Source organism: Lissotriton helveticus, chromosome 7 (genome assembly GCF_964261635.1).
Source record: "Lissotriton helveticus chromosome 7, aLisHel1.1, whole genome shotgun sequence".
Classification (NCBI taxonomy): domain Eukaryota; kingdom Metazoa; phylum Chordata; class Amphibia; order Caudata; family Salamandridae; genus Lissotriton; species Lissotriton helveticus.
This window is the reverse complement of record NC_136068.1, coordinates 431,863,833-431,876,203: the sequence shown is the minus strand read 5'-3', so window position 1 is coordinate 431,876,203 and position 12,371 is coordinate 431,863,833. Positions and strand designations below refer to the sequence as shown.

Here is a 12,371-nt window from a genome sequence, read left to right as displayed (position 1 = left end):
AAGGTTTTAACAAAAGAAAAATAAAGGATGAAATCGAAAATAATTACAACAACGACTCTTCTTTGGAACACTATTGTGCATTTGATTGTATAATTGTTACCATTTGTTTGTAAAAGTGTGATGGGCTATTCTTTGTAGTTGAATTTGGGTATGCTGGTTGCATTACGACCAGCGTCCCATTTATTGGAGGTATAGGGGATTGTGCCTCCAGCCCCCCTTTTTTTGCACCTTTTTGACTTTACTAGAAAGGGAAACTAGGACGTGTGCGGGCATCTATGCTTTGATTCCCAAAAATGTGTGCAACCAGGGTGCTTAATTACGTTCGGGGAGCAAAAGGCCTTGACAATTTTGAACAATTCCAGGCTTCTGTTCCCAGCTTGTTCAATTGTTTAGGCCAAAAAGAGTTTTTTCCCCTCTCGAACTTTGGCGTAATAGGCCTTCAAGGCCAGTTTATAAGTAGTTTTCTTTATGGGATCAAAGTTCTTTCTCCATAATCTTTCCAGGCATTTACATGCACTCTTACTCTTCCTTAGTGCTTCCGTGAACCAAGGGCCAGAGGCACGGCCTGTTTTAGCTGCCTGCATTCTCGGTGGAGCTAGTTGCATAGCCCACTCCAAGAGCCAGCCTTCAAGTGAGCGAACATCCTCCTCCACATGGCCACTAAAAGGAATGTGGTGCTGCCTCAGTATGCTGGCACTAGGTTTGCACTGATAAGAAGGTCTCCCTGCTTCCTTACATATTCGGATGTTAAGCAGGAAATGATCATACCAGATGATAGGGAGGGGTCAGTCTATTGCCATCTTAGATGATGAAAAAATCTGGTCCAAAGTGTGACCTTTTTCGCGAGTAGGCAGCGAGACATAGGGAGTTAGGTTCAAGATACTTAGGGATTCACATAGCTTCACATATGTCCTGTAACATACCCCTTACCAGCTTCCAAAATCATTCTTTCAGCGACTCGAGACTGGGTTGAGAGCTCTGCATTGGAGTGGAGGCCCCACACGCATAGCCTCACAAAAATTGCAAAGAGGAGTTTACTAGAGGGGACTAGCAGTGCCAGACATTGAAATCTACTACTGAGCATCACAGCTGGTGTGCATTAATGACTGGGTGTTTACCGACAGAGCAGAACCAGCCTATAGGGTAGATAGAGTGGCCATGGGACCTAGAGGGTATCCATCCCTTCTATACTGCAAGGGAGGGAATAAGTATCTCCCGACACTTATACGAACGGTAGTACAGGCATGGCAGGCAACTACTGTGCATGTGAGTTGGGAGGGGAAGCTGTCAGAAATGACTCCACTCTGGGACAGCAAACAATTCCACAATGTAGGCAGACTAAACAGTTTCAGTAGTTGGAAGCTGCTGGGCCTAGACAGACTGGGGAATGTGTGGAGAGGTCAAGCCTATATCACATTCACAGTTCTGCAGCAAGAATACAAAATGAGTCTGGGTGAATAGCTGAGATATCTCCAGTTGGGACACGACTTTAAGAACCACATCAGCGAAGGGACAACCTCACGGAAGCAGCCCCGCTAGAGGACAGACTACTGACAGACCCTCTGACAGACAGAGCCATCTTAAATATGTACAAGAAAATCCTTAATAACTCACCTGATCCTCTGGGGGCATTGAGAATCCTTTGGGAAAGTGACCTAGGGTAAGTAGACGAGGAAGAATGGACAGAAGCTAAACTGGGACTGAGGGAAGTAGCAATTCGGGCCAGTTTCCGGCTGATTTAAATACTACCCCCGAACCACACTACATCTTTTGGGACACACCAATGTCAATGTCACAGGAAATGCGGACAGGGGGGGTTCCTTTTTTCACTTGTTGTGGGGCTGCCCAGTTCTACAGCCATATTGGCAAAGTATTGGGAAAATACTGGCGGAGGTGATGTGAGTTAATGTCCCAGTTGACCCAAAATGGTTCCTGTTAATGATATCGAGCGTAGAAACATGGCCCGCATACACGAAATTATGGCTGAAGCTGGCCGCTGTGATAGCCCAACGCAGGATAGCTAAACACTGGGGAGCGATTGCCCCCTCCTAGAGTTGCAGACTGGATATCTGATCTTGACTGGTGTCCGTAAGCAGAACATACGATCTACCTAAGTAGGGGGTGCCCGAAGAAATTGGAAAAAGTCTGGGGACCCTGGCGAGTATATGGGGCATATAGTAGGTAGGTGAAGATGGAGAGAGTATGAGGGGGCCAATGAACCAAACCCCTGCGTAATTGACTATTTAAGAACGCTAAGGTGGACAGTTGTATAATGCATAATTTGTATAACCGACACAACCTGTAAATGTGAATCAATAATATGTAACTGAAATGTTTATTCCTGAGCACGATCAATGAATAAAAAAATGTTTAAAAAGAAAATTCTGAGATCGATGGTTGGCAGACCTGCCGTTACCACTTACAGAGGAGAAGGGATGGTGAGCAATTGAGCAGGTGCGGGAGGTAGCCAGAAACGCTTGTTTTAAACTTTATTTATTATTTGCATTGCTCATATCTGACACCTCAGCGATTATACAGTTTTAACGCAGTGCACCCCTCGACGTACCACCAGTGTTGGGGAATTCTGGGCTCCCTCTGGTTCAGATAAACTGGACAGAAGTATTGCATGTTCTGCGGGAAGTTACAGGAGTCCAAGTTGAGGCTTCACTTAAGCATTATTTTCTGGGTGTTCTCGTTGTCCCCAAGACCAGGTTTCGTATGTGACACATTTTCCCTCCTGGGACTCGTGCTGGCTAAATGCCGCAATGCAATACACTGGACACCCCCCCCCCCCCGGTGGATAAATGGAGTGCTGATTTGAGTGAATGGGGCGTGCCTGAGGAGTGTCGTCTATGCTAGGTTCGCTCTGATTAAATCGCAGCAGGCAACCTAGAGATTTGGGGGGATATGTTCAGGGCTTTAAGTGGGGAAAAAAACCTAGGGGTGCTCTAAAAGGGATGGGGCAAACCTCGAAGGGGTGTGGCCTATCTAAGTAGGGGCGTGGTCTAAATAAAGATTACTAGTGTAGCAGTACCCCCTGCTCTGACAAGCTGTCAGCTCTAGGAATCCTCAGAGGAGCCACCCCCCTCCTCCCCCCCTCTGTGTGGCAGCCCAGGCTGAGACAGCTTCCCGGGCGCACACACATCCGCACCCGAGTACTTCACAGGTCTTTAAAAGACCATTTGCATGTTGATGATTCTTTGTCGTTTTTTCACCCCTGTGTGAGAAGTTGGCCTTATATGTGATGTCCACTATTCTAGTGGGCACCCTGTATCAGTCCAAACAACCTTTATGGTGATGGTTGTAAAGTCAACCTTATAGACCAGCTATCCTAGTGGTAGCATGGACAAAGCATGTGAAGCCAGCTGTTTTACCATATGTAACCCCTTGAATACCAAATGAAAGGACACCACACAGGTTATATATAAAATATATATATGTATTTATTACTAACACAACCCCTCTGAACTCTTTATGAGGTCAGAGGCCAAAGCACATAATAAGTTATTTAATTATCATACAATAAGTTGCACAAAATACAGTCGAGCCCTAGGGGCGTTGCAAACCATATACTAAAATAGTGGTATAAGAACCACGTCATGAACAGGGAGTAGGCCTAGGGCCTAGGGGATCGCTGGGGCTACACTGGACTACCAAAGGTTAGGAAGCAGCAGGCCCACGGGATGCGTGTGCAGTGTCTAAACACACACGCGAGTTACCATAGGGATACAATGGGAACGTAAAAGATAGAAACTAGTTGATTTAGGACACTTCCGGATGGACTAGGAGAAAGCTACTGAAAACTAGGACACTTGGATAGTCAATACCCACAGGAGCACCGGAGTACTCGCGTTACCTCACCCACAGGAGCCGGGTGCATAGGTGTCAAGTTGTCGGGTTTCGTCGCTGACTCCTATGGAGACCTGTAAAAAGGTGCTGCAGGCGACCAGGAGGAAGATGTCCGGTTGGATCCAAGGGTGGATCGAGGATGAAGAGTACCTGAAAGCAGAGGGGACAGAGTCTGGGTCACTAGCCAGTGACCAGGAAGAAACCAGGAAGGAACCAGGCGATGTCGGGTGTGATCAGGTGAAGATGCGAAGCTTGTCTCTGCAGCCACGTGGACCAGGAGGCGTCGGCGACAACCAGGAGCTGGATACAGACTGTCCCACGAAGGATCTCGCTGTCGGCGGTGTCAGCTTCCAGATCGGAGTCAACAGGCCTTGGCAAATGCAACCCATGCAGGAATCGAAGATGGGCTTCTGTTCAGACCAGCAAGGTCTGGGGGGCGTCTCCTTTTCAGGGAAGCAGGACCAAGCCTGGAGCAACCAGGCAAGCGGTGTAAGTTCAAGGGCTCCCCTTCACAGAGGCGACTAGCCAACGGGCAAGTGACAGGAAAGGCGCGTCGAGCACAAAAACACAAGCAGGCCCCCACGCGGCACTCGGTGAGTGTGGAGGGCTGTGCATCGGTACAAAAGGTGCTTGGGGGTGGGGCTTCTCAATCTCCAATACACAACTTCGAGGGTGCCTCAGAAGCTGCACAATTAGCAATAAGCAGGTTTTCCAAGATGTCCGGTCCCACGTCTCTCGTCGCCTCCACGGGTCTCAGCTTTGCTGTGGATCGGGGTCAGAGAAGTCTGGAAGTCCAGTTCCTGTCTGGCTCTGTGGTCGGGCTCTGGCGGGAGCGTCGACAAAGCAAACCGGCAAGTCGCTGTTGGTGCCTGTTTGCACAGGCTGGTCACTCCTTAGCCACAAGGGAGATTCTTCAGTCTTCTAGTTGCAGTAAAATGTCGAAGGTCCAGAGTTTCATTTCAAGTTTCAGTTCAGGATAACTCTAAAGTCTCTAGACTCAGCTCCTACCTTTATACTAATCAAAGGGGCTGGATTACCTGCTAGGTCCCTCCTATGGGTGGGACCAGGGAAGGGGGTGGTTACACCCCTTTACCTTTGTCCAGTTTCGCGCCAGATTTGAGGCTGGAGTGCCCCAGCAACTGGTTTGAACCGGGCTATGCATGGAGCACCTTGTGTGCCCCAGGCAGTGTCTCATTTCATTCAGCCCTCCCAGCCCCAATACACTAAGGCCTGTCTGGGGTGGTGCTAGCACCTCCCAAGGCAGGAAATCTATTGTCCAAGCCTCCCTCGCTGGAAGGACTCCCAGCAGCAGGAGATCAGACTTGTGTCTGTGGCAGCAGCATCCATTTTGTGATGCTGAAGCTCTGGTTAACTCTAACCGGGATTAACAGGAACAACATTTCTTCTCCCTCTAGAAGGGTGGAATGCTACCCCCGTCGCCAGAACTGGCGAGGGGGTAGTATTCCAAAGCGTATGACACCTTACACGACATGTTTTGATAAAGCCAAACCAAAGTTAGCAATAACCGCGAGGATTATAATGCACTTAAGAGTATATGGTATGGCTATATCATAGAACAGCTATAAGGACATGGTTCCGAAAGCTGCAGACAGGCTCAGCTCATGCTAGAGCCTCATCTCACATAAAACAAAGCACTCTGCCTTCAGGATTGTTAAGGCCTGCCATAGGAGTGACTTATAGGTGCATATGTGTCTATATATAAGGTTAGATATAGGAATACTATATCTAAGCAAGGGGTGATTACATGACCTTGCCCCAGCTGAGTGATCAGCCAGTTGTGTCAATTTGGATGGCCAGGCAGGGGTGGCATAATTCATGCTGCAGCCCCTGGTAGGCCTTGGATGCACCTATGCCCTGGGTACCTATGGTACACTATACTGGGGCTCACAAATGTGACCCAATATCCAATTAGGTATGTACCTAAAGTACATGGAGTCCATTTTACAGAGAGAGCAGATAGCCTGGGGCCCTGATTAGCAGGATCCCAGGCCAACTAATTCGAAAACCAGCTAAACACCAGGCAAAAAGTTGGGGGTAACCATAGTCAGATATCCATCCTCCTACACCCTGCATCTCCACACTTCCTACTACTGGGCCCACGGGCGTTTTGTTCAACAGTGCAAATGCTCCCTCCTCCCCTTCGTCGCCCCGTGGGTATGCCAGTGGGTGGTTGTCGCCAGGACACTGAATAGGCCCTGCTGTGGCTTTAACACTGGTGGTAAACACGCCGAGAGGCTTGTCGTGTTCCAAACAACTGGGTGATGGTGCAGGCCAGCGTCGCAGCACACAAAATCAGCCTGCTGTTCTCACACTTGAAAAATAGGGCTGTCACATCCTCGTTATGATGCGGTCACATAAAATTTCCTTTTGTGCAAACACGTTTGTATTATTTCATGTCTAACTTTTGTTTGACTGGACTTTTACAGGCAAATTTCCCATGATCAGAAGTAAAGAAGAGATATTAAAATGTAGGCAGCTCTTCACACAAAGTGGTTTAAGCTGCTAAATGATCCCACTTTAGTGACCATTGATCGACACAATGGTGCGATGAAAGCACACTACCAAGGAGTTGTGGGCACTCTAGTTGCGCCTTTGATTGAGCTGGTGTGGGGATCCCAGGGATACTGGGAGCGCATTAGCTTGATTTGCTTAAGCAGTGTGTGCGCATGCTCACCCGAAACACCCAAAAAAATGGTACGTCTGGTCACCCTACCTTTGAGGCCCGAAAATAGAGCCCCCTAGAGACCCCTTTCGAGCCCCCCCAAAAAAAACTGGGGGTGCTCAGACCCCCTCCCACTTTAAGCCCTACATATGTTGGTGAGCCTGATGTCGGATGAGGGGCTGGGGGACGCAGTGTTAGCTCCCTCTCAGGTAGCTTGATCCGCCTTGGCCACGTTGGCACCAGAGATTGGTCCCTTGAATGTTTAACTGATGTTGCATGGTGGTTGCAGATGTGGGAAATGCATAGAGGGGAATGGCCCGTAGCAATACTGATGATGGGGGTAGCTGTGAACCACTGTCCTGTGTTGTGTGGACCTGTGTGAGACTGGGGCTGTGTGTGCTACCGGACGTTACTTAGGCATGGATAGATCACAAACCTGTATTGGTTGACCCCGGGTCGGACAGTTCTCTGCCCCGGAAGGCTGGACTGGCTCATAGATAGCACCCATCTGCCTGTCACTGCAATGTTTATTTCTTGTTTTATTGCTATATTTTATCTTGAATAAGTTTATCTCCATGGGAATTGTACAGCAAGTTCATATAAAAGTATGTGTTTTTTGTTGTGGCTCCCGGATGAGAGCACTGACAGTTTACCCGGTCTAATGTAGAAGGCTGCACGGGTAGTCTGAACTGTATTATAATCCTTATTTTTTCTTTTCTTTGCTCCTTGACCTGGTGAGACAAAATGTACTGAACCTTTTGTGCAATTATGAATAAAGTACAAGTAAAAAAAAAAAAATTGGACTTTATTCACTAATAAAAATCCATTATTATTATTGTGAACATTAATCCAGATGGATTTGGTTTGCCATCGCTTATTTTTAATCGACATTTATTTTTTGAGTGTTCTCCCTGTTGTGCCTGTAGTTCATGGATTTAGGTTTGTTTTTCAGCCCGTGGACTTCATTTTCCTTTAACCAATATCTTCTCTGCACAGATAAACAGGCCTCTATTCTGACACTACAAGAGAAATGGAATGTTGTAAAGGTAAGTGTCTGGGAGGAGTCTGTACATTTTTTTAAGAACACAGATTGGAGGGATAGGCTAGGCAATCATTAAAGTGGCTCGCACTATACAACCTAACTGGGTGGAACAATATAAGCCCAATATCGAGCAACCCATAGTATGCAGCATACCTGGAGCTGCAAGGCAAGGTACAAATGTGGATAATTGGCTTTACGGAGGAGATCCTATTGAGACATACCAGGGAATGCACTGAGGTGGGCAAGTGGAAGAATAAGGGCATTGTACAGTGGGTGGCCACACTCATTGCTTTTACATGGATCATGTCTAGGAGGAGCTGGCTGTGCGCATAATAGGCATGATCACTGTCAGAAGTATAACTGAGAGGGGCAGGCTTAGCACACACAAGGGTGGACTATAGCATGCAGCATGCTTGAGAGAGACTGCTTGAATTCTCCCCATGTTAAATTACTGCTGTGTGCATGACTGAGAGGGAGAAGCCGCGCAAACACTGGGAAGGGTCACTGTATGGAACATGCCTGAAATGGACAGGACAGCCTCTGCAATATAGTAGAGCAGATCATTCTAGTGAGGGTACCCTAAAGGGTATAGGGATCCTGTTTGTCTTCCTTGACTCTGATTCTCTGCTTCTCTTCTAGTGGGTCCTGAAATACATGATTCCCCTGGCTCTTGTTTACTTTGCTGAATATTTCATCAACCAAGGTTTGGTAAGTGGCAAATAACAGTTGAGTGTGGGTGGCTGCTGTCGGCATCTCTGCTCCAGATACTGCATTTAAACAGGTCCCTCTAGACTATAAATTTACTTACATGCCAGAAGGCCCGATAAAACAACATACACCAAATTATTTGCTCATAGGAAACCTTAAGTATGGAAAGGTCCTCACCTAAAACAAATGTGGCAGATCGGGCCTACTTTGTAATGTAATGTTGTAATATCCTCTCTCAGACTAAGAATTTCTGTGCTTTACATGAAGCATCCTATCTTCTCAGGGAAACAACCTGAGGGTTTTTTTATATCCCAGCAGCTTCCGAAATTGGTCGAGATAGAGGTTTTTCATTAGGAACTCTTATTTTAAGACCTGTGTATTAAAGAGCAATTAGAATACTGAACCTGGAGGCTGAAATTCAGCAAGAAACGTGGGGGTGAGGGATTAGGTATTTCTGTATTAATCCTAGAAAAGTGAAGCACAGAAGAGTTAACTAAAGTTTCACAATTAAAAGAAGAAAATTCTATCTGAAGCTGTTAAACTTCAAATTATCCCTACTGATGGTTTTAGTTTTATGGCGAGATCAGATACGTGTGCACTTACTGAGGAGAGACAGTGGACTTTAGGACTGCAGATGGAGAAGTTTAGGACAGAAGATGCAAAAGTTTATATGCCATCACTCCACAGTACATATGAGGTTTCCTGCTTTATGGAAGATTATGTTGAAGATGTACGCAGCGAATGTGAGAGAGCAGGCAAATCATGTATTAATTTTCAGCATACTCAGACCACACTATTTCCTTTGGATTTTCAGATTTTACACTCTCCCAACAATGTATCTGCATTAATACAAACGTACATGCTTTGCATTACTAAGAGGTTCATGTGATTTACACAAGTTCTAGTTGTATAGACAAACCTACCCATTTTAGGTGAACCCTAAAAATGAAAAAAGGAAATTATGGGCATGGATTAAGATATGAAAAAAGAACTACATGAGTGAAGTCTGATAGGAGAGAGAGGCAGTGATTTCCCCCATTGAATGTACTTTATGCCCAGCATGTATGAACGGTTTCTCGAGGTGTTGAGACTCAAGAAGGCTTTGTTTTATTTGGTGCTAGTACGGCGGGGTTAACAAAATGTCCTCCTTCATTTACATAGAAATTATAATTAGGGCTCCCGGTTTTATGGTATTTATTTTTTTGCCATTTCCATCTGTATTTATCCATATTTATTTTTTGGGCATTTTTTCTGTGTTTATCCACATTTATTTTTGCCACAAGCAAAAGACGACGCTACAGTTAGTATTTTTCCACATTTATTTAAATTGACAATGCACACATGCGCTCAGTTGTTATTGGTCAACACTATACATTCATCTTAAAAGATTTCCATTTATAGAATGTCCCAAATATGCTTAAAAGTGCTATCACAAACCATTTGTCTCAGAGCCTTGCAGTTTCTGTCATCGGCAGAGTGCCACATCCCCCCCTGCCACTGAACACCATACTGCCCCACTAAGAGAAATACCACTGCCTTCAGCTGCAACCCAATTGTGCCCTGCTATAAACACCTGGAAGCAATTCAATTCTAATTATGCACTAGACTACAGTAATATGCTGCCTGAAAAAAAGTAACAACATACTGGAAACAAGCATTTGCAATTCAATAGGTCTCGCATTTACGCGAGTTTGGCATTGTAAATGACAATGTGTTTTATTTATGTTTCAAAAACCAAAACATAAATAAAAAGGCATGGTCATTTACATTGCCAAGAGCACAAGCTCCCATAAATGCGATACCTGGTTGCATTAGAAATCTGTTTTATTTAAAGTTAATGCAGTGTGCCTCTACCATTCCAAGCGGATGACCAGGAAAGCACCACCTTTGCTATTCTGCACACAGTTAGCGCTGTGTGTGCATGTGTGTGTGTGTGTGTGTATATATGTATATATATATATGTATATATATATATATATATATATATATATATATATATATATATATATATATATATATATATACTCACGATTCAGCAGCGCTAGGAAGATGAATGCAAGCAAATAGCCCCTTCATTTGTGGGGGACCCTCTGAAATAACTTTCCTACTCAACTAAGTAATTTTTTGATATTGGGTTTGAATCCGACCATTTCTATCTCCTCCTTTCATCTTTCTAAGGTTGATAACCAGGTTAGGTGATCATAAGAACACTATTATGAACGCACCAAAGGCAATTCACTTTACTCCATGTGCTGTATAATTTATCGATAGAGCGGTGTGGATGGTTAGCTGTCCTCAGTGCCACAGTTTTCCACCAATGAGTGTCCAATGACTTCCTAGTTTTGTCAATGGCCTATCTGTGGTGTTGCTCGGAAAATATACCCTCGTGGACAGCTTCCCATCTTTAATGTCGGTTATATTTGGGACCCTTACACTGTTGTGGTTTGCTGCAAGGAAGCAGCCCTTCTTCCCTACTTAGAAAGATGTGCAAAGCGCCACTGGAGGGAACCCAGTTTTCCCGAAAATAAATATGTACTCACAACCACGACAATCTCTGTCTATCATCTGAAAATGACAGTTGCTAATCCGTCGACAGACGTACACGCCTCTCCTGTGGGCACAAATTGCCCCTCACTGGTTGAAAATCTCCTCTGCCCCCAACAGAGGCCTTGCCCTGAGGGGCACCAGGCGAGCCAGTGCCTGCGTGTTCAGCTGCAGCCTGGTAAGAGCCCGGGTAATTGTGGCAGGGGAGGGGGGAGAATTCCGCTCCTCTTTCCCCCCTCTGTCTTCAGAGAAACAGGAGGAAAAATAGAGCAATAACTTGATGTAAAGGCTGCTGCCACAGAGAAATCAAATCTGGCAGCAATTAGCGCGATCTTAGGAGGTAAAGAGCTTCTCAGTGTTGAACAGTAAATGGAGCGTTAGCAATTATGGAACTGATAAAAGTATGCGGGTTTTCAAACAGCAGGTTAACAAGCGGTACCCCTCCAGGCCCCCACCCCAGTTTTTTCCATAACATGCTGCAGATGTTTTGGACAGCGCAGGCAAGAGGGGAGCCCCGGGGAGTAGACACCTAAGGAGGTCGATCGGTAGGGGAAAAGGACACAAGAGTGAGAAATGTTCAGAGTGGGAAGTATAGAAACAAGCACTGCTGAAGCAGTTCGCAACATGGGCAATTGGCAGAGTGAAGAGACAGGGGCTAAGGGGTGAAAGACAAACGAAGCCTCATTAACAAGTAAATGGTCCGGGTGCGGCTGTGGGCGCGCCCAAGCTGTCTCAGCCGGGCTGAGACCTCTTAACCCTCTAAGGAGGGGGGAGACACCAGATGGTATTGATGTCAATAACAAAATATACTAGTATTTTTACCGATTTTAAATATAAATACAGATAAAGGAAAACTTGTTTTCCGTCTGTATTTATATGTAAAAATCAGTTTAAACAGAAAACCGGGAGCCCTAATTATAATGTACCTGTCCAGCATCATCTTGGATATTGACACAAATTTGGTTAATACTCAAAACAAAAGTACTCCTTTGCCCTAAAAGAACCAACTCCAGGTCCTAGTCTCAGGAACCAGACCCAACATGTAACAGTAAAGAAAAGAATTCTTTGATATGACCCACACCCACTCTAATAGTTGCATGCTTCATCATCACATCTGACACAGCCCCTAAAACTCAGAGTGGGCTCAACCGACATTACTGAAGCACTTTGATAGATCCTACCAGAGAGGTTAAAGTTTAAAAATACCTAGCTCAGATATCCCTTTATTAGTAGTAAAAGTGGGTTTAGACTAAAAATAAATATATGGGGGGTTCACTAGGATATTATAGTCCTAAGACCCTTACTTAAGCCATCAACATGTTTCAACCCCTACTACTGACCTACAAGGTCCCGGACTTTCATCAGGACATATATCATATCATAGCACTGGTGTCAATGTAATTTCACGTCAGTGAGCAACTGATCATGCACAGAGTAAATGTGCTCGCCTTGATCTAGTATACAGCGATACCAGCGTGGGTCCCTTGCTCACTTTGCCACTGGATTCAAGATAGCCTGACTGATAAGGGTTATGAAAAAGACCTC

The 12,371-nt window shown here is 45.4% G+C and overlaps 1 protein-coding gene across 2 annotated transcripts in view; it reads left to right on the top strand.

Annotated features, from left to right (window-relative positions):
- The window catches only part of CLN3 (CLN3 lysosomal/endosomal transmembrane protein, battenin), a 1,158,832-nt gene that overhangs the window by 737,351 nt on the left and 409,110 nt on the right, over positions 1 to 12,371 (top strand). For both annotated transcript variants that reach the window (XM_078652328.1, XM_078652329.1), the window contains exons 10-11: positions 7,529 to 7,578; positions 8,214 to 8,282. In XM_078652328.1, the coding sequence (XP_078508454.1) occupies positions 7,529 to 7,578; positions 8,214 to 8,282 (119 nt within the window). The remainder of the gene's footprint in view (positions 1 to 7,528; positions 7,579 to 8,213; positions 8,283 to 12,371) is intronic.